This window comes from Panthera uncia (genome assembly GCF_023721935.1).
Source record: "Panthera uncia isolate 11264 chromosome C1 unlocalized genomic scaffold, Puncia_PCG_1.0 HiC_scaffold_3, whole genome shotgun sequence".
Lineage (NCBI taxonomy): Eukaryota > Metazoa > Chordata > Mammalia > Carnivora > Felidae > Panthera > Panthera uncia.
In genome coordinates, this window is record NW_026057584.1 from 90,159,808 (window position 1) to 90,180,288 (window position 20,481).

The 20,481-nt window shown below is 35.8% G+C and overlaps 1 protein-coding gene across 3 annotated transcripts in view; it reads right to left on the minus strand.

The window, feature by feature from the left end:
* SPOPL (speckle type BTB/POZ protein like) overlaps positions 1–20,481 on the minus strand; it is a 75,705-nt gene that overhangs the window by 22,007 nt on the left and 33,217 nt on the right. For all 3 annotated transcript variants that reach the window (XM_049615679.1, XM_049615680.1, XM_049615678.1), the window contains exons 2-5: positions 3,606–3,742; positions 3,293–3,414; positions 2,655–2,806; positions 451–578 (exon numbers count right to left, since the gene is read on the minus strand). In XM_049615679.1, the coding sequence (XP_049471636.1) occupies positions 451–578; positions 2,655–2,806; positions 3,293–3,414; positions 3,606–3,683 (480 nt within the window). In that variant the 5' untranslated portion in view covers positions 3,684–3,742. The remainder of the gene's footprint in view (positions 1–450; positions 579–2,654; positions 2,807–3,292; positions 3,415–3,605; positions 3,743–20,481) is intronic.

The following is a 20,481-nucleotide window of genomic DNA, read 5'->3' on the forward strand; positions in this document are numbered from 1 at the left end:
TTCATTATGTATGGATGTACATATTTCAGTCTGTATTCAAACTGATAAGCTACTAATCATGTTTAATATGGTCAACCTGAATATGACAAAAAATAGTGATTACCTATTTCAGAATGAAGAAGATACTTAGAAATTTTCATATAAAGATATACACATCCATAGTCTTTCTAGAAGGAAGAAGTACTTAGTATGTGGTAGTATAACTACCATATATAATTTATAGCTGTAGACATGACAGATTCTTTTCAGAATGGGCTACTTACTATATTGAAGACAATCTAGTCTTACTGGTAAAACATCTACAAATGAAACCTTATCAATTATACTGATTACTGAATTTTAAAAGTATTCGCAATAAAAAAAAAAGTATGCCAATATTGTTCTAGCTTATATTTTTGCTTTATCATTAAATATAACTTTGGAGTTCCTTGAAATAAAAAACGTACCCACCTCACAAAATAATGTAAGCTTGTCATCTGGTAAAAGACCATTAGCTTCATCAAGCAAAAAATCCCTTCGAATGAATTTTTTAAAACCCCAGTCTTTCCCTTGTACAAATCGATATGCTCTTTGGCTTTCTGGTGGAAAACAGAACAGAAGTTTAAACAAAAGAATCATCTAAGAATGTTAATGACAACACAGTTAAATGAATGTACAAAAATAAAACTTGGCCAATACATTCATTATAAAAATTATAGATATGTGTGTTCATAAAATGTCACAAGATTTACATCAGGTAGGACCAGATTGGTTCACAGCACTACTCAGATTTTGGCCATTATCAGTGAGCTCACTTTCAGATTTCTCGATCTCTAAAGCAGAAGAAAAGCCAGATCACATCTCTTGGAGAAGGAAGAGATCTCTCTAACAATGCAGGCTCTTTAATGATGAAAAAGGATCAAAATACACTGGCATAGTCATACTCCTCCTCCTCAGAACCTGATAAGAAAACATAGCTCTCATTTCTTGTTTCTCCCTTTAAAAATGGATGCTCTAAATCACAACGGCATCCTTTAACTTTCCTGGGGCATCTATCCCACCAGGGAAATCCATTAACTGGTAAAAAGAAGCTAAATAAAGTCTCTTATCACCCTAGATCTTTGGACATAATCTCTTCATCCCTAAAAACAACTTTCATAAAAGTCTAAAAGATGGTTTTAGTATAATCTGTAAATGCCTTAATAATGTCAGAGGTAAATGTTTCAAATGTCTAACATACTGGAGAACTGTATATTAAAAAATAAACAAGATCCTCTACAGAAAGTATTCACAATTTGTTATACAAAGAATTGACTGGAGGTGAAAAACCAAAAACAAATTTAATTGAAAGACTCCATGTTACGGGCTGAATGTTTGTTTGTATCTCCTCAAAATTCTTACATTGAAATCCTATCCCCCTATGTGATGGTATTAAGAGGTCAGTGAGGGGCGCCTGGGTGGCTCAGTTTGTTGAGCATTCAACTTCAGCTCAGGTCATGATCTCACCGTCTGTGAGTTGGAGCCCCACATCAGGCTCTGTGTTGACAGCTCAGAGCCTGGAGCCTGCTTCAGATTCTGTGTCTCCCTCTCTCGCTACCCCTCCCCTGCTCACGCTCTCTCTCTCTTCCTCAAAAATAAACATTTAAAACAATTAAAAAAAAAAAGAGACTGGAATTAGAGGAGTTCATAAAGGTGGAGCCCTTATGAATGTGATTAGTGCTTTATAAAAGACACTCCACAAAGCTCCCTAGCTCAATCCGCCATGTGAAGATGCAGCGAGAGAAATCAGTAGTCTACAATCCAGAAGAGGGCCTTCACCAGAACCTGGCCATGCTGGTACTTTGATCTTGTACACTCAGCCTTCATAAGCCAGCCAATCTACAGCACTTTGTTACAGCAACCTAAACTAAGACACTCCACTACTGTAAATGTCAGACACCATGAAAATACATGTGAAACTATGTTATTAATTCAGCAAAAGATAATTTTTAAAAGTGTATTTTAAAAGTTTTTTTTTTTTTTGTAATGACATTACTTGATTCTGTGATTCACTTCTAGAAATCACTTAAAATTTAATGTGGCAGTTCATGATATATTTTCTTACTATGCACATTGCATATTTCCTACAATGCTCTTCTTTATGAAGCTCCAGACCACATGGTTTCAGTTGGCTATATATGTGAAGCTTGAGATGAATTAAATAGATCTGGAGACTAAGAAAAACTGATTTCCTTTCGGTCAGTGTTTAGTCCACCGCTTAAAAAAATTCTAGTGACAAAATATCAGAACATTCAATCTCCTTTCACACTGTTCCTCAGATTTTATTATCTGGTAAAAACAGCAAGGGAGAAATATTTTCTGAGCACCGATTATATTTGCCAGAAATTGAACCAGGCACCTTGCCCTAAAAGCAACAATTTTTCTAAGTGACAAGTAAATATCGTTTTAGGACAAGAAAAAGTAAAATTTTAATATTATTTTTAACAAATTGTACATGTCTTATGAAGTCTAAGATTTAGTAAAACAACCATAACTACACTGGCATTTAAAATTAAATGGCCACATTACATGTTTTAGGTTAAGCAGATTTCAGTGGGGAAAAATATCCTTTCCAGGGAAAAGTATGTAAGTTAACATGTAGTTACTCAGAGACTTCTTTATCCCAAATCACTTACCCATTGCTTTTGTTTCTTCCCTTTTAGCGTTTAGAAGGGAAAATTTGAATTTTGCTCGAACTTCACTTTTTGGGCAGCTGACTAAAAGCAAATATAAGGACAAGTAGTCTTTACTTTCATCATCTAATCCCTTTGGGTTTACCCTCAGGCACCTAAAACAAAACAATAGGCTCATATGGAGGAATATAAAATGCAAAACTCAAAAGAGAGGCAATACTGAAATTTGTTGTCAGATAATATCACAAACAACACTCCCATCAATATCCCCAGTTCTTTATAATTCTCTATACTTTTAGGAACTTACAAATCTAGTATAAAATTAGACTAATGTCCATGAAGAAACAATAACAGAGGCGCCTGGGTGGACCAGTCGGTTAAGCATCCGACTTCAGCTCAGGTCATGATCTCACAGTTCGTGGGTTTGAGATGCACGTTGGGCTCTGTGCTGACAGCTCAGAGCCTGGAGCCTGCTTCTGATTCTGTGTCTCCCTCTCTCTCTCTGCTCCTCCCCTGCTTACACTCTGTCTCTTTCTCTCTCAAAAACAAACATTAAAAAAACAAACAAAAAAAACAGTAACAACCAAACTATAAAGTAGATTAAAATAATATCAAAACAAAATTCAAAACAAAAATCTTACCATTTCATTTTGTCACTGGGGCTAGATGAGAATGTTGAACTTTTTAACACTTCACCCATTTCCTCTCGACAAAAGCTGAAGTTATTAATGGTCCACATGTAGGAAAATTTTACTACTTTAACCTAAGAGATTCAGAAAACTACTTTTACAATGATGACTTATATGCTTTTAGCTTATCACATGTTAAACATCCCATGACTCACTTTTCTTAATACTTGGAATAACTATGACAAAGTGCTTTACAATATTCTCAAAATGCTATAACATTTTTAAGTGACATAACATAAAGTAAGGCATTTTTAACAGCATGTACCTGTGTATAACACCAGCTTTCTGCTATAGGACCAGTAGACATATCTCCAGGGAGAGGTGGGGTAGGTTCCCGGGACATTGCCACTTTATTGCAGTCTTCCAAGATTTATGCAATATCCCACACAGATGAATACTTTACTACAAAGAAAAGAAGTTTCACTGCTGATGAAAAAGTTTGGATCAAGATAGTACTTCAACAATCATAAAACAATTACTTTCTCAAATTTGATTATGAGGGAACATGCAAGGATTTCATTATTTCAATAATTAAAAAAAAATCATAACCCTTTGGGACATATAACACTTAAAATCTAAACAAACAGAATGCTTACAGATAAGACATTATTTTATAAAGGTATATTTATCAAAATACCACAAATCAATAAATAACCTACATATACACATAAAATCACAAAATAGCATGGAAGCTTACCGGCAACAATTACAATTTAGCCTTGAACGAGGCAGGGGTTAGACCTCCAAGCAGTCTAAAATCCACCTATATGACTCCCCAAAACTTAACTACTCATGGCCTAATGTTTACCAGAACACTTACCAATAACATGTTGATTAACACATATTTTGTATATGTGTTTTATACTGTATTCTTCTAATAAATTAAGCCAGAGAAAATGTTATTAAGAAAATCATAAGAGAAAATACATTTACTGTACTATATTTATCAAAGAAGAATCTGCAAGTAAGTGGACAGTTTAAACCCATGTTTTTCAAGGGTCAACTTTAATATCTGATTCACCTTTCTTCATCTTTTCATTGATATATTCACAAAAATCTAAAGGGTTGCAAAGTTAGAACAGTCCTGAAAACTACAAATATTAGTCACTCATCTGTCAAAGTTTTGGCCAACTAAAACAAAGAATGAGAACTCAGAGGCAATGCTGTATTAAGAAGAATTACACAGATTTCCACAGAAGTCCACCTATATCTCAGACTAACAGGTGTCTCTGTTAATATTTTGTTCCTATCAGAGTGCCCCCTACTACATAATATGTACCTTATCATAAAATTTCTTCCTCGTTAGCTGTTCTCATACTACATTCACTTGGGCATATAATTAATTCAGCATAACTTGGCCAGGACATTAGTAACTGGAGAGTGATACTTTGCAACTTGGAAGGTCTATAAAAGAAAGAGGAGAAACCCAAGAGCTACACAGGTAGTATAGTTTGCAGGGGTGTGGGTGAGGATGTTTGAAGCTTACATTCAAACATAGGAACACCATCCAGAATTCAAAAGGAAATATTTGTTTTGTGTCTACAACCAATGTAACAATAGTATGAAACAAGAAAACAAAGACTGAAGAAAACTATGGGAAAGATGCACAGAAACAAAAAGACCTACAAAAGGTATGAAAAAATGTAGACGTACAAATGAAGAAGTATGTTATAAATTTGCACCAGAAATAAACAATGAAAATACAAAACTACCACTGAGATATACTGCTGTGAAATTCAAAGTGAGAAAAAAATGTTATAAGTATACATGTGTTCCTTTAAAGGAACAAAAATCAAGATGGCCCTATTTTTCTCCACATTGTTAAATGTCTGAAAGTAACAGGAAAATTACTAAAGAGTTCTAAGTGAAAAAGAGCTGTAGCACAAGGACTCTACATTCTATCATGTTTTTATTCACGTTTAGAGCAGCAAAAATTCATTTCCAGATGTGTGAAATATGTAAACCACCTCCATAGCTATTTGGTGAAGGAATGAATTCACTCAAGTTATTTTTCTGCCAAAGACAGATGAATTAAAAGTAAAAAAAGAAAAAAAACCTCCACTATGATGCTAAGTTCTGATTTTTAAACCTCTGAACATGTACAACAAATCTATAATGTTTTAAAACTGTAGAGACATGCAAAAAAAGCTTTTAGAACACTGTAACAAAATAAGTGAATACAATATTAAGTAAAATTATGAAATAATTGGAAATCTATATATGAAAGGGTGACATTCATCTGACCCTCAGATTAAGAAACAGCTGATTCAAATGAAAAGTCAGGTTTGTGGGGGGAAAAAAAACTACCAACTTAAATGACTCAAAGTTTAGTTTAAAAGGAAGAAAACCTGACAGATAAATTGTAATTCATTCATCCACTGGTAACTACTATTTATAATATGCTCTTCAAGCACAGGAAACATGTTGGGGCAAAAACATAAACTAGTAAATAAATAAGACAATAAATTATAGTAAATGAAACTAAAAGGAAACAAAGAAACAGGAAAAGTAATTGTTATGCAACAGCTGAAAATTCTTCAATTAGGTACTGAGAAAATCAGTTAAGTCGGCTCTGAAGGGTAGATATTTGAGTTGAGAACTAAAAGATAAAAAACAGCTGAGACACATCAAGGAAAGGTGTCTATCAGAGAGTAGAAAGAACAGCCAACGCCAAGGCCCTAGTTCAGGAAAGAATTTGATCAAATTTCAGGAAAAGGAAGGAGTCCAATGTGGTTGATGTCACTGATGGATTTTTCAGCATAATTTAGACAGTAAGATCAGAATTAGAGTGAAAATACTTCAAATGGAACAGTTTTAAAATTAATTCTTTATGATTAGACTGTTTATGTAATTTCTCTTTAAAAATTTTTTTTGAATGTTTATTTTTGTGAGAGAGTCACACAATGAGTGGGGGAGGGGGAGGCAGTGAGTGGGGGAGAGAAGGGGGAGGGGGAGGCAGAGGAGGTGGGGGAGAGAAGGGGGGAGGGAGTGGGGGAAGGGGAGGCAGAGGAGGTGGGGGAGAGAAGGGGGGAGGGAGAGAGAGAGGGAGGGAGGGAGGGAGTCTGAAGCAGGCTTCAGGCTCTGAACTGTCAGCACAGAGCCGGACTCAGAACTTGAACTCAAGTACAGTGAGATCATGCCCCCTGAGCCGAAGTAGGCATGACCTGAGCCGAAGTCATATGCTTAACCGACTGAGCCACCCAGGCACCCCTGTAATTTCCTTTTTAAATTATGGCATGTATACTAACACACTCACCCAAATGTATTTATATTTATGTAAGTTCCTCACATACAAGAAGTTCTTATCATGTGATGTACCTGCAGGACAGCACAATGGGAGAATCAGCAAGGTAGGCAGGCAAGAAAGTGAGAATAATAACACTAGGAATACTCTACCAGGAGTATTTAAAAGTTATTAGTATTAAAGGAGAGGTGTGAAAACCAAGTGGATGTTCCTTAACTAAACAAGCAAAAATAGAATAGAGATGAATGATGGCAGAAGAATGCCTCAAAGAAAAGGGAATATATAATTTAAGAGCATTGCCCATTGTCACTTCAACAAGAATTACTCATTTCTGATAAAAATCAGATACTCCCCTTAGGTACCTCCAAGTTGTTACCTTCAATTGCTTTTACAAACCACAAATGGTTATTTTTATTTGAAAACAGAACAGCAAACAGGCAATCATAACAAGATCACTAACAGAAGACTATCATTTTAAAGATATTAGTTCTCCTTACATACTTAAGAGCATTTATTAAGGTATAATTTACATATCACAAAATTCACCCATTACAGATGAATGATTTTTAGTGAATTTATACAGCTGTGCACTCATCAATATAAAACAGTTTTAGAATTCACCCATCATCCCAAGAGATCCTTCCTACCCCCAAATTTAGGCAATCTGTTTTCTACAGTTAGACTTTACCTAGATACCTAAATACAATTGTACAATATGTAGTTCTAGTTGACTTCTGCTTTTTTTCCCTGAATATGTTACAGTTTCCTGCTTCCTGTCTCATAATTTTTGGCTGAAAGCTGGACATTTTGATTAATACACTGTAGCAACTCTGGATTCTGAATTGAGTTACTGTGGGTTGTTGTTGTTGTTTTTAGTAACTTGCCTGGACTCAACTGCAGTGTCTGTTGCCACCATACCGTCTGGATGCTGATGTCCCTGCTTGGCTTTTTCTTCTTCTTCTCTTTGCCTGGTTAAGCAAACCTCGCAGATTGCCCCCTTCCTTCACACTGAGTTTGCTAGTTTTCACTGACAAAACCACAGGTTCCCTGCTCCCTGCCCAAAATCAAATCACCTGATCTGGCAGCCAAGCTGCTGTTTTCCTGGCAGGCCCCAGACTGATAAAACTATCACTTTTGCCTACTGGTCTAGGAGTGGGAATAGAACAGAAAGTGGAGCTGGATGTTTCTCTTAAACAAATTCATAGTTAGTAAATGTACTAAAAATGTACTGAAAAAATTATCAGACTTACCTATTAGAAATATGGGAAAGGGCCCTGTCCTAGTTAATAGCTTTTGCCAGTTGGTTCTGAAGCGAGCTGATAAACCTTTATGAACAATTTCAAAAACATAAACCAAGAAAAGTATTTGCATTCCAGGATAGCACATGAGGGGTTAATTTCCCTATGACATAAGAAATTCCTGAAAATTAGAAAAAGTCAAGAATACTAATAATTCACAGAAAAAGAACTTTACTCATGACTGAAGAAATACAAATTAAAAGAAAATTAAGAAGTCATTTTGTAACCTATCAGACTGGCAAAAACAATCCAAAAAATTGTGACAATATAAGGACAGGCACTCTCATACGTTTCTAGTGGGAATATAAATTATAAAGTTGTTTTAATAATCTCCCTTCTCATTTTTTATGGTGAAATTCCTGGAAAAGAAGAGAAGGAAATAATGCTAATAAGCCACTAATTCTGTAAGTTTGAAAATACCTATAGCATTACTTGATGACCAAGAAAACAATTTATACCATTTCTGGTGGCTAAGAAAAAATTTAACCTCATTTGTAATCAATAAAATACAAAAAGAACACATATAATTTTTTACTTATAGTATGGTCAAAGATTATTTAAATCATTAATCTCTACCACCAGCAAAACTGCAGAGATGCAGACATTACTGATAAGCCTGTTTGTGAAACAATTTTACATTAATATCAAAAGAAATTCTTTATCAGATTCAGCCTAGAAATTTTATCACAATATTACAACTGTGGAGAAAGAGAATTAAGTATTAACACAGTATGTTTCTATGATCTACATGGAGAAGTATGAAACTATTAAGAGTATTAAATTTTCTTAATGACAGGGAAAGTATTCAAGATCTGTAGGATGTGTATGTACACAAAATTTTTAATAATACATTTAATATATAATTTTATATACCTATGAAAATATGCCTAAAAGGATCTCACTATTATAAATATAAGTAGCATATAGAGTTAATACACATGCACGAAGAAAAACAGATTGGCACATAGATGCACTTAATTGTACCTTATCAGTGTAATGTCAACACTGATAAGGTGTACACCTAAACATTAATAGAGTCCATGTCTGGGTGGTGAGATTTTTATATTAAAAAAATTTAAGTCGGGGCGCCTGGGTGGCGCAGTCGGTTAAGCGTCCGACTTCAGCCAGGTCACGATCTCGCGGTCCGTGAGTTCGAGCCCCGCGTCGGGCTCTGGGCTGATGGCTCGGAGCCTGGAGCCTGTTTCTGATTCTGTGTCTCCCTCTCTCTCTGCCCCTCACCCGTTCATTCTCTGTCTCTCTCTGTCCCAAAAAAAAATAAATAAAAAACGTTAAAAAAAAAAAAAATTTAAGTCATATTTTTAAAAATAGAAAATACAATTGTTTGCATACCATACAAACCCACAGAAAACATGTGTGTGAGTATATGTATCACTTTCCAAGTAGTAGAGATTGAGAAATGTTCCAAGAAGATGGTAGGTCAAAGAAAATTTTAATGTAACCTTTAATGTTTAAATTTTCATAAGAAGGGACCAACTAATTTAATATTAATAAAATATATAAATAGGGGTGCCTGGGTGGCTCGGTCGGTTGAGCATTCAACTTTGGCTCAGGTTATGATCTCAACGGCTCATGAGTTCATCATGCCTGGCGTCTGGCTCTGTGCTGACAGCTCAGAGCCTGGAGCCTGCTTCAGATTCTGTGTCTCCCTCTCTCTCTGCCTCTCCTCTGCATGCATTTGGTCTTTCTCTCAAAAATAAAAAAACAAAAAAAAAATTTTTTTTTAAAAGCAACATAAATACATTTAAAAAACCAGAAGAGTAAAAGAAAGTTCTTTAATGCCTCTTCAAGAGTTATTACTCTTCGAGCCAAAGCATAAGAGACTGTTAAAAACTGAGAACAAACTGAGGGTTGATGGGGGGTGGGAGGGAGGGTAGAGTGGGTGATGGGTATTGAGGAGGGCACCTTTTGGGATGAGCACTGGGTGTTGTATGGAAACCAATTGGACAGTAAATTTCATATATTAAAAAAAAAAAAAAAAGAGTTATTACTCTCTTCAAGTGTACTCACAGCATAATTCATATATAAACGCCAACTAGAGGTACCTGGGTGGCTCAGTTGGTTAAGCGACCAACTCTCTGATTTCAGCTCAGGTCATGATCTTGCAGTTAGTGAGACTGAGCTCTGTGACAGGCTCTGTGCTGACAGCATGAAGCCTGCTTGGGATTCTGTCTCTCCCTTACTGTCTCTGCCCCTCCCCCACTCACGCACACATATGTACTCTCTCTCAAAATAAACATTTAAAGAAAGCCAACTAAATAAAAGGCTACAAAGATTTTTGCTTTTTTTTCCCAACTACTCCTATAAATGATGCAGTCATGGAATGGGGGTATGAGAATGCTGGTGAGCAGGCTGTATTTGTGAGTCCTTACAAGACATCATGTACCTTGCGAAAATGACCAGATAGGTTAGAAAGATTACTTTAAAGATTGTAGATAATCAGAAAATGGTTGAAACCTCGAGCCAGTCTATACTCTTTCTATGGAATCAGCTACCCCTTCTGAGTTTAGAGAGCTGAAACAGCTCATACCTATTTGGTCCAGCTCTCATTTTATAGCTGAGGAGCAAGGCAAGAAAAATGGACTAGAGAAATAAACTAAGTTTATACTGTTAGATGAATAGTAGAAGATAGAAAAAGATCTCCCAATATCCATTTCAGTGCTCTTTCCAGTATTCTATTTTTAGTTCTCAAACAAACAAACAAACAAACAAACAAAAAACCAAAAAAAAAACAAACAAAAAAACCCCACAGTAGACTATCAACTACATCCGGGACATTCAGGACATCCTAATCTTGTTATTGCAGAAATGCTTACAGGAAGAGAGAGCAAAACTAAAATAAGTACTAAAGAATAGTCCAAGATAATCAACACACATTAATAAATACATAAAAGTTTCTTCCACATTACATACATGCTTTTCAAAATTTTTAGTGTAAAACTTATAGCATAAGTTTTACTTATTAAAGGAAATTAAGTACAGGAGTTAAGATGGCAGAGCAGCAAGAGAACCCTATGCTTGCTTTGTCTCCTGAACACAGCTAGATAAGTATCAAGTCATTCTGAACACTCAGAAAATTGATCTAAGTGCTAAGAGGAAAAAAAAACTGCACAACTAGAGGGAGAAAAGAAGCCAAATTGTGGAAGGTAGCGGGGGAGGAGACATGATTTTTGGGGGTGGGAAAGAATTACCAGTGCTGTGAGGAAAGTGAGCCCTGATCAGGAAGAAAGGAGAGAAAAAGAGAGAGAGAGAGCAGGGAGCAGGGCACTGTACAAGAAAAACTTCCCCAAAACCACGGACAGGGAAAACAAGAGGAGCTAATTATCACAATACAAGCAGTGGAGCTTAAAGTCTGAAGTTTTAGAAGTTATGCCATCAATGGGTAGAGTGTGGTGTTTGTAGAGGTGCTCCTGTGGAGGAGGGCAGAGGCCCAGGAGCAGATAGCATGGTCTGAGAATTCCCTGGGTCATACTAGGTGAGACAGTTCCCTTTCTTGGAGTGCGTTTAGGAGAGGTGGCACTGCCTCTCCAGGGACAAAAGCCAGCAGGCACCATTGAGCTACCCCATTCATTAGCTAGGTACAGAGGCACCTGCTGATCGCAGCTAACCTGGACACTGGCTTTTTGCTGAGCTTTTACTGTAAGCTCCAAGTCCCTGCACGTTCATGTGACTGCCCTTCTGGGACAACCCTTCTGGGACAACCCAGCACCAGCCACAGTATGGCAACATCCTCCCCTAGATGATCAACACCCGTCTGTAAGGTTTGGAGTTTTGAAACCCAGCCAACGTCCCTGGGATAAAACACAGGAGGACTTCACTGCAGGTTCGCAGAGGGCTCAGACACAGTGTGAAGAGAGGGATCTGAGGGATGCCTAGGACAAGCAAGGAAAGGAGAGATTGTTTGTTCTTCTCTGAGGGCTTCCTGAACAGTGGCAGGCATGAAATCCCCTCTCTGGGGATGAGAGATCTGGCTAACACCATTTTTATCCCCTGCCATCAGCAGGGATGGACTTCAGTGAGCAGCACAGTGCCACAGCGGATGTTTTGGTGTCATACACCAAGCCCCGCCCCACTGCGCTCTGCAGGTGTTTCTGAACTAGGGCAAGTGTACCTGAGGGTCAGAGCAGCAACAGGCCCCTCCCCACAGAAGACCAGCACAAACCTCCAATGGACCAAGTCTAGTGACCATACTGTGCTGCAAAGCTTCAGCTCTAGGGGAAATAGGATCTAGCCTATTTTAACAAGCAGACCATAACACACCAAGTTAAAACTCACCAAATACTAGACAAGGTCCAAATACTTCCCACTGCAGGCAAGGAGAAACTCTGTAGAAGACTGACCTGAGGGAAAGAGCAGCCAAAACACAGCAGCAGAGTATACACAGCATATACCAGAAACACTTCCTAAAGTGCCAGGCCCTGAACAGCATATGACTTAATATAGCCATTACTCTCAGAAGCAGGAAACATAACAGCCTTTTCTAACACAGAGAAGACAGAGGCCTAGGATGAATGCCAAGACAGAGGAACTCATCCCAAAAGAAAGAAAAACAGATCGTGGCCAGAAATCTAATCAAAACAGATATAAGTAATATGCCTGAACCAGAATATAAAACAATTGTTAAGGATACTAGCTGAGCTTGAGAAAAGCATAGAAAACACCATGGAGCCACTTACCACAGAGATAAAAGACCTAAAAACTAGTCAGACTGAAATAAAAACATTCTCTGAGATGTAAAACTGACTGGATGTAATGACCACAAAGATGGAGGAAGCAGCAGAACGAATAAGTGATACAGAAGATAAAATTATGGAAAATAATGAAGCTGGAAAGAAGAGGGAAAGAAAAATAATGGATCACAAATATAGACTTAGGGAACTCAGCGACTCCATAAAGTGTACTAACATTCAAATCATAGGAGTCCCAGGAGAATAGAGAGAAAAAGGGGCAGGCAGAAGGCTTATTTGAGCTACTTAGAGCTGAAAACTTCCCTTAATCTGGGGAAGGAAAGAGACACCAAATCCAAGAGGCATTGAGAATTCCCATTAAAAGCAACAAAAGCAGACCAAAACCAAGACATATGGTAGTAAAATCTGCAGGATACAGAGATAAGGAAATAATCCTGAAAGCAGCAAGGGAAAAGAAATCCCCATCTACAAGGGAAGACAAATAAGGTTAGCAGCAGATCTCTCCACAGAAACATAGCAGGGCCAGAAGGGAGTGGCATAATATATTCAACGTGCTGAATGGGAAACATATACAGCTAAGAATACTTTTTCAGCAAGTAGGAGAGATAAAGAGTTTCCCCAAAAAACAAAAACTAAAGGAGCTCATAACTACTAAATTAGCCTTGCAAGAAATATTAAAGGGGATTTTTTTTCCGGGAGGGAGGGGGGAAGCAAAAAAAGATAGCAAGGAACAGAGAAAATCTCCAGAACCACTGATTTTACAGGTAATACAATGGCACTAAATTCAATGGAACTAAATTCACTAAATATCAATGGACTAAATGCTCCAATCAAAAGACAAAGGGTATCAAAATGGCTTAAAAAACGAACCCATCTATATGGCACCTATAAGAGCATTTTAAACCTAAAGACACCTGCAGGTTGGAAGAGACAGGATGGAGAAACATCTATCATGCAAATGGATGTCAAAAGAAAGCCAGAGTAGCCATACTTCTTTCAAACGAGATTTTAAACCAAAGAATGTAACAAGAGAAGAAGGGTACTATATCAAAATAAACATGTCTATCCAACAAAGAAGATCTAGCAATTGTAAATATTTACACCCCAACTTGGAAGTATTTAAATATATAAATCAGTTAATAACAAACATAAAAAAGCTTATTGATAATAATAATAGTAGGAGTCTCTAACACCCCACTTACAACAATAGATCATCTAAGCAAAAAATCAACAGGTAAACAATGGCTTGACAGACATTGGACCAAATGGACTTAACAGACATATTCAGAACTGTCATCCTAAAGGAGAATACACATTCTTTCCAAGTATACACATGGAACATTCTCCAGAACTGATCACAGACTGGATCAGAAATCAGTACAAAAAGATTGAAATCATACCACACATATTTTCAGATCAAAACACTATGAAACTTGAAGTCAACCACAAGAAAAAATTTGGAAAGACCACCAATACATGGAGATTAAACAACACCCTACTAAAGAATGAATGTATTAATCAGGAAGTTAAAGAAGAAATAAAGAAATACATGGAAGCAAATGAAAATAAAAACGTGACAGTCCAAAACCTTTGGGATGTGACCAAAGTGGTCAAAAAAAGGAAGCACATAGCAATATAGGCCTACCTCAAGAAGCAAGAAAGTCTCAAATATACAACCTAACCTTATACCTAAAGCAGGTAGAAAAGGAACATCAAATAAAGCCTAAAGCCAGCAGAAGAAGGGATATAATAAAGATGAGAGCAGAAATAAATGATATAGAAACAACAACAAAAAAGACCAGTAAAACAGATCAACAAAACTAAGAGCTGGTGGTTCTTTGAAAGAACAAAATTGATAAACCCCGAGCCAGACCTATCAAAAAGAAAAGAGAAAGGACCCTAATAAATATGGAAAAAATAAATAAAAATGAAAGTGGAGAGATCACAACCAACACACAGAAACACAATTATAAAAGAATATTATGAAAAATTGGATGCCAACAAACTGTGCAATTTGGAAGAAATGACCAAATTCCTAGAAACTCACAAACTACCCAAACTGAAACAGAAAGAAATAGAAAATCTGAACAGATAAATAAACAGCATAGAAAACAAAACAACCATCACAACAAACAAAACGCCAGGGCCAGATGTCTTCCCAGGGGAATTCTACCAGACATTTAAAGAAGAATTAATACCTATCCTTCTCAAACTGTTCCAAAAAATAAAAATGGAAGGAAAACTTCCAAACTCATTCTATGTGGTCAGCATTACCTTGAACCAAAGAACTGCTAGAACAAAGTAGGATATAAAATCAACGTACAGAAAACCATTGCATTTCTATAAATCAATAATGAAGCAGCAGAAAGAGAAATCAAGGAACTGATCCCTTTTACAGTTGTACGAAAAACCATAGGTATGTAGGAATAAACCTAACCAAAGAGGTGAAAGATCCGTACTCTGAAAACTACAAAACATTTATGAAAGAAACTGAAGATGACACAAAGAATGGAAAAACATTCCATGCTCATGGATTGGAAGAACAAGTATTGCTAATGTCTATACTCCCAAGCAATCTACACATTTAATGCACTCTTTATCAAAATATCAACAGCATTTTTTGCAGAGCTAGAACAATCATAAAGTTTGTATGGAACCACAAAAGACCCCAAATAGCCAAAGCAATCTTGAAATGGAAAAGCAATGCTGGAGGCATCACCATTTGGGACTTTAAGCTCTATTACAAAGCTGTAGTCATCAAGACAATATGGTACTGAATACAAAATTATTCATTTCGTGTTCATAAAAAGTAAGGAAGTACTGATATATACTACAACATGGATGAACCACAAATACGATGCTAAGTGCAAAAAGCCAGACACAAAAGGCCACACACACTGTATGATTCCATTTATGTAAAATATCCAAAATAGGCAAATATATACAGACAGAAAGCAGAGTAGTGGTTGCCAGGGCTGGAGGGAGGGGGGACTGGGGAGTTCAGTACTCAGTGGGTATTACTTTCCTTCTGAAGTAATAAAAGTTCTGGAACCAGTCAGTGGTGACAGTTGCAAACCATCACGAATGTACTAAACACCAATGAACTATATACTTCAAAACTTAAAACACTGAGTTTTATATTATCTGAATTTTACCTCATTAAAAAAAAATATGCAACACATGTCCATATCCACATATACATACTTCTTTTTGATTAAAAAGTAAATAATTATAAAATTTCTTCTATAACTGCTGAGTCTAAACTAGCCATTATTAGATAATAAAATACTAAACAGATTGTTTTTAATGATTCTTAAAAGAAAAAGGTTTTTATTTTTTTAAGAATTGTCTTCAATTAGGCAGTATTCCTAGTGTGTTAGCTATCAAGTTTCCACCAATGAAATAAATAAATTAAACAGCAAAGTAGAGTTGTTCTTTTTTAAAAAAATCACTGAAGAATATTATCAAAATTCTATTCAGTTATAAAATGTGACTACCATGTTAATGAGATGCCACTTTGTGATATTAATCATCTAGCATTTTAATTAATTCTTCAACAAAATGTAAATCATTCAACTGTCAAGTACTACCTATCTATGCTAAAAGTTATCTGAGCTGCTTCATGAAGTTATAACTGAAAATACTGTCTGAAATGGCCGAAGCTATTTTATTATTTTTTAAAAATTTTTTAGACGGGCAAGGAGCAGAGAGAGAGGAAGAGAATCTTAAGCAGGCCCCACGCTCAGCTCAATCTCAGGGTCCTGAGACCATGACCTGAGCCCAAATCAAGAGCTGGATGCCTAAACTGACTGAGCCACCCAGGTGCCCCCAAAGCAATTTTATATATATGATGATTATGATTCCAAAATGAAAGGAGATGAGCTAATATATAACAATATACCGTGTTCAACAATTTAGCTAAAACTATCAGGAAGAATAATTACAGTAATAAATATTCATAAAAATGATAAACTAACAATACATGTTTCATAAATTTCTTAAATCTCTTTGAATTAAGCATATGATGACTTCATGGGAATGAAATAAGCATTTATTATACGCTTAGATATATCATGCACTCTAATGGGCTTTGAACTACAAAGATAAATAACATATAGTTTCTACTCTGGAGAAGATAGTAATATAGTAGGAGAGAAAGATACATGCTAGCCTACTTCCAATATGGTAATATGACAGAGTAACGTATAAAGTAATAATGAAGCAGGGCAGGAAGAATATCCAGAAGATAGACCCTGAGCTCGATTCCAAAGGAAGTGAATAAATAATAGGAAGACTATATAAACTACAGTACAGATCTTATAGCAAGCATTCTACACTGAGACCAGTGTAAATCAGTGTTTTGTCATGTATTCTTACATGACTTTACAGACATTGGTCCTTTCTCTATTAAAGGATTATAGTAGCTCATTTCCCTATGGTTTGTAAGAATAAAATAAAGTGTGTGTGGGGGTGGAGGGATGGGGGTGTAGGCTTACACTTAGTACAAACTGAATACCAGAATAGACATATAGTAATGAAAATTTCACAAGTGACATCTGAGAGTAAGTGGGGGTAAGGGCAGTGGTGGTAAAGGAAGTAATAACCAAGACAAATAATTAACATATATAAAAGGTACTTAAAGACTATCACAGGTCTTCTGCTTCTGAGGATAATGGAATACCTGGCAAGTAACGTAAGTTCTGCTGTTAAATAGAAAACTTGAAATAAAAATAAAATATCTATTTAAAGACATCTAGAACTGCTCAAGCAATCAGGACAGGGGATCCCAAGATTCCAGAGAAGAGGGAATAATCTAAAGGCAAACTAACAGATCCTAGCTACATTTTTTTTTTTTCCTGAGAGTACTTGCTCAATCTAGCCACAATGCACAGTGAGAATCCAGGCTTTGCCCAGGGCAGGGGCTGCTGCCAAGGGAAGGAAGTATCTGCAAAGATTCTGTTCTCCTTGTGGGCAGGAGATAAAAATAGGATACTGGAGGGGCTAAGACCCTGATGAAGAGTGACCTTTAAAATTTCTGCCAAATGGTGACCTTGCATGGAGCAGGAAGCCAAGAAAAAAGCTTCCAAAAAGCACGGCAAAGTTTTCAGATATTTTATACAGCTGAAGAGATAAGGATTAGAGTTCAGGATCAGCCAGAGAAAGGGACCTGAGTAAGAACATTAAATTCTCATTTGGAAGGCCTGGAAAGCTAGGCTGAAAGATGGGAGAAAGTAGATGAAAATAACAGCTTTATCTCAATTCCCTAAGAAACAGTCAAGCGGAAATTCTAGGACTGGAAAACAACTTAATATGTTAGTTTAACAGCAGACAAAACAGCAAAAGATAGGACTAGAAAACTTTTAAAAGAGCAATAAAAGGTACTTGCACTGAAGCACAAGAAAAAAATTTATGGAAAATACAAAAAGGACCTAGGACAAATGTGAGACACAGTGAAAGTCTAACATATATTTGAGTGAATCTATAACATTTGAAAAGATAACTGAAAATTTTTCAAAACTGGTCAGCAAAACAGTAATTATAATGTCTTTTAGGAATTAAATATATGTACAATTAAAATGTATGACAACAATAATGTAAAAGACATGAGGATAAATGGAATAAAAAGTGTTCTAAGGCTCTAGAATTCTTGGGGAAATGGTAAGCATAAGTACTGGTATTAGTTGTAGTAAGTCAACGGGTAATCATTAGGGTAACCACTAAAAGAAAAGCAAGTCAGCTCAACTAAACATATGGTAAACAACAAAAAGTGGGAAAAATACAGAAAAGAAATAGTAAGATGGTAGATAATGATATAAATAATTACGTTTATATGTAAATAGGTTACCTATGCCAATTATCAGACTGGATTAAATAAATACTCAAAGACTTAACTAAGTGCAATGCCACATCTTAGAATGGTAAAAAGAAAGTGGTAGGAATACTGGTACAAATATGATTCAAGTCTTCAGTTAGTTAAGAGTATATTATACCAATATTAATTTCTTATTTTTTAATAACATTGCTATTTTATTCAATATAATAACAGAGCATTTACATTTAATTGCTGTTTAATATGGGGCTTAATATAGTGTTAACATTATGGGAAGCTGTGTGAAGAAAGAAAAAGATGCCATTATTTGCTTTTTGCAGAGACATAAACACAAGGGTACTGAAAGGTTTAAACTGAAAGAATGGGAAAATGTATACCTTATAAATCCTATCCAAAACAAAGCAGGTACAACTATACTGGGATCAGACAAAATAGACTTCAAGAAGCATTAGGAGAGATAAAAAGGAAAGTAATAAAAAGACAAAAAAAGGTCAATCACAGAAACATAATGCTAAGTGTGTCTGTATATAATAGGATTGCTTCCAAAAATCATAGATGTTAATTCTCTCAACAAGTGAAAGAACGACCTTAGCGACATATTTACATACATGTACAAAAAGAGAACATGGCACCCAACAGCAAAAGAATGAAAATTCTTCTCAACTGCAGAGAAAACATTCACCAACCTTAACCACGTTATTATTGCAGGATAAAGAAAGCCTCGCAAACAAATTTCTGGCTGCTGAAATCATTCATAGTATGAATCTTAATCATAGTAAAATTAAATTAATATCAATTGGGAGAAGATAACTAGAAAATACCTAAGTCTCTAGAAAGAAAGTAAATAGCTTTCCAAATCTATTCGTGAAAACAAATCATAATGGGAATTAGAAAATATTTTGAACTTAATATTAAAGATAAGAAATTTCCATACTTGTAATTTGTAGCTAACATGGATGCTTAGGAAATTTATAGCCTTTCATGAATATACCGAAAAGGAAAGCTGAAAATCAGTGGCTTAAGTTTCCATCTTATAGAAGCTAGAAAAAAAGTCAAACCCAAAGAAAGCAGAAAAAATAATAAGGTATGAGCAGAAACCAATGACTGGGACACACACACACACACACACACACACACACACACACACACGAAAATACAAAGCCAAAAGCTGGCTCTTGAAAAAATAGTAAAATTAATGGCTTTAGTCAAACTAATCAGGGCAAAGAGAGAGGACACAAATTTATAACACCAAGATGATGCCCTAAATGATGAGGCTATCATGAAAATGTTACAACAATTTAATTTTTTAGGGTTTTAATTAATTTATTTATTTTGAAAGACTGGGGAGGAGCAGAGAGAGGTAGAGAAAAAATCCCAAACTGACAGCACAGAGCATGATGTGGGACTCAAACTCACAAACTGGGAAATCATGACCTGAGCTGAAATCAAGAATCAGATGCACCCCAATGTTACAGCAATTTAATTGATAATTCAAATGAAATAAGACAATTACTTGAAAAACATAACTTACAAAACTGACACACAATATGAGAGAGAAAATCATAAATAGTCCTATCTTGATTAAAATTAAATTCATTATTAAAAACACTATCACAAGGAAAACTTACACAGATGGCTTCACTGCATAAGCTCTACCACAGAATAGGAGACAAAAACAAACTTCACAGTTTGTTTGATGAAACCAGTGTTAACTTTTATAGCAAAACCTGTCAAGCACATTAAAAGAAAGGAAGATAAAGAAAATCTCTCAGGAACACAGATGTAAGAATCCTAAGCAAACCAGCAATAAATCAAACCTAGCACTGCATAAAAAGTATACTATTTCATGACCAATGGAGTTTTATTTGAGTAATACAAAGGAGATTAACATTAGAATCTATTAATGTAATCACCCTGTAACAAAGAGGAAAAACAAATCACCTTGATAAATGCAGAAAATTTGTTTGATAAAATTCAATACCCATTCAGGACAAAAACTCTTTACACTAGGAATAAAAAACTTTCTTAATTTTACAAGTGCCTTAAAATGCACACCTACATGC